The following is a 1,302-nucleotide window of genomic DNA, read 5'->3' as shown; positions in this document are numbered from 1 at the left end:
CGGGAGGGGGCGGGGAGGGATGACCCGTCCAGTCTAAGGAGGACCTGGGAGTTCGAACTTTCCGGCACATCCTATTCGGTCGGACCACAGCACTGTGAAGACTCTGGTTCTTCCCAAACCACGGCCCTCCAGCCTCTTTATCTGGCTCTGGGAAGAGTGATGAGGGGGTGGAGAGGGAAACTGCATCTTTTCATTCCCCATCCCTCAAATCCAGAGACATGTGGTACCTACAACAGGGAAAGATACACCTGAGCGAGAATCAGGTGGGAAAACAAACAGCTATTCTTTGGTTTATGCACACAGGTGACAGGTAAACATTCCGAGACATTCAGGGGAGCAGGTGTAGAATGAAAGTACGTGGGAGAGCAACATTTGGGGTGCAAGGGTCAAGGTAAATTTATCTCAGAGGGAGCAGGATGCTGAGAGTGGAAGGGAAACACTGAGGGTGCTACTTTGCTGGGAAGCGGCAGGGATGGAGCAGACAGTGGCAGCATGAGAGGAGAGAGACGACGAAGGGGCAAGTTCATCTTCCTCTCTGGTCCCCACGGATTGTGGAGAGAGGGGAGAGTTAGCAGGTCATCCTCGCCTTTGTGGAGTTCTCAGGGATCAGGTGCAGGTTCTGTGGAGGTGACTTGGCCAAGGCCATGACAAATATGGGAGACGGAGTCCTGTTGCAGGATTATGGAGAGAGTCCAGGAAGTCCAGGCATCGAGGTCTATTGGGGAAGAGTAGGAGGAATGGATTTAAGATACTACCCATCACCAGGATCTGGTGAAGGGCGGAGGTGAGTTCCCTGAAAAGTCCAAGTGTCTCCTGAGTAGATTTTGAGGTCTCAGATCTCTGGGGGGCTTTCAACTCGAGAGGAGTTCTCTGAGAAGCCTGGTTCCATTGACCCTGCTTCTGCTCCTGCTCTTTTTAGATCTCAAAGCTAAAGCCTGTACGAAGCAGCCCACGGAATTTACTTGTGGGAACCACTGTTCATACTTCCAGCACTGTCCACAAAATACCATATGCTGTTCAACCTTCTGCGGGAACATTTGCATGAACGTCCTGTGAGTCAGAGAGCCTGGGGCCTTACATCTTGCCCCCCCAGCCATCTCCGCAGACACTGTACCTGCGGCTGAAGATAAGGACCTGACCCTGGACACAAGGATATCAACAGGAATGCCACCCTGTCCAGCCAGTATCTGAACAACCTGTCCCTGTCAAATAAACCAGAACGAATGTGGAAGGGCCTGCCTAGTTCACTCCCAGTGCCTGTGATCGTGGAGAACCCGGCACAGACCCCAGAGGGCCCCCGCC

General features: G+C 53.0%; 1 protein-coding gene across 1 annotated transcript in view; it reads left to right on the top strand.

Annotated features, from left to right (window-relative positions):
• Positions 1 to 1,056, top strand: part of WFDC10B (WAP four-disulfide core domain 10B) — a 1,248-nt gene extending 192 nt beyond the window's left edge. The window contains exon 2 of the mRNA XM_010835108.1: positions 920 to 1,056. Coding sequence (XP_010833410.1) covers positions 920 to 1,056 — 137 coding nt within the window. The remainder of the gene's footprint in view (positions 1 to 919) is intronic.
• The last annotated feature ends 246 nt before the right edge of the window (positions 1,057 to 1,302 follow it).

The sequence above is a fragment of the Bison bison genome, unplaced genomic scaffold, assembly GCF_000754665.1.
Source record: "Bison bison bison isolate TAMUID 2011002044 unplaced genomic scaffold, Bison_UMD1.0 scf7180017864038, whole genome shotgun sequence".
Taxonomy (NCBI): domain Eukaryota; kingdom Metazoa; phylum Chordata; class Mammalia; order Artiodactyla; family Bovidae; genus Bison; species Bison bison.
Note: the sequence above shows the minus strand (reverse complement) of the source record. Positions and strands in the feature narration are given on the sequence as shown.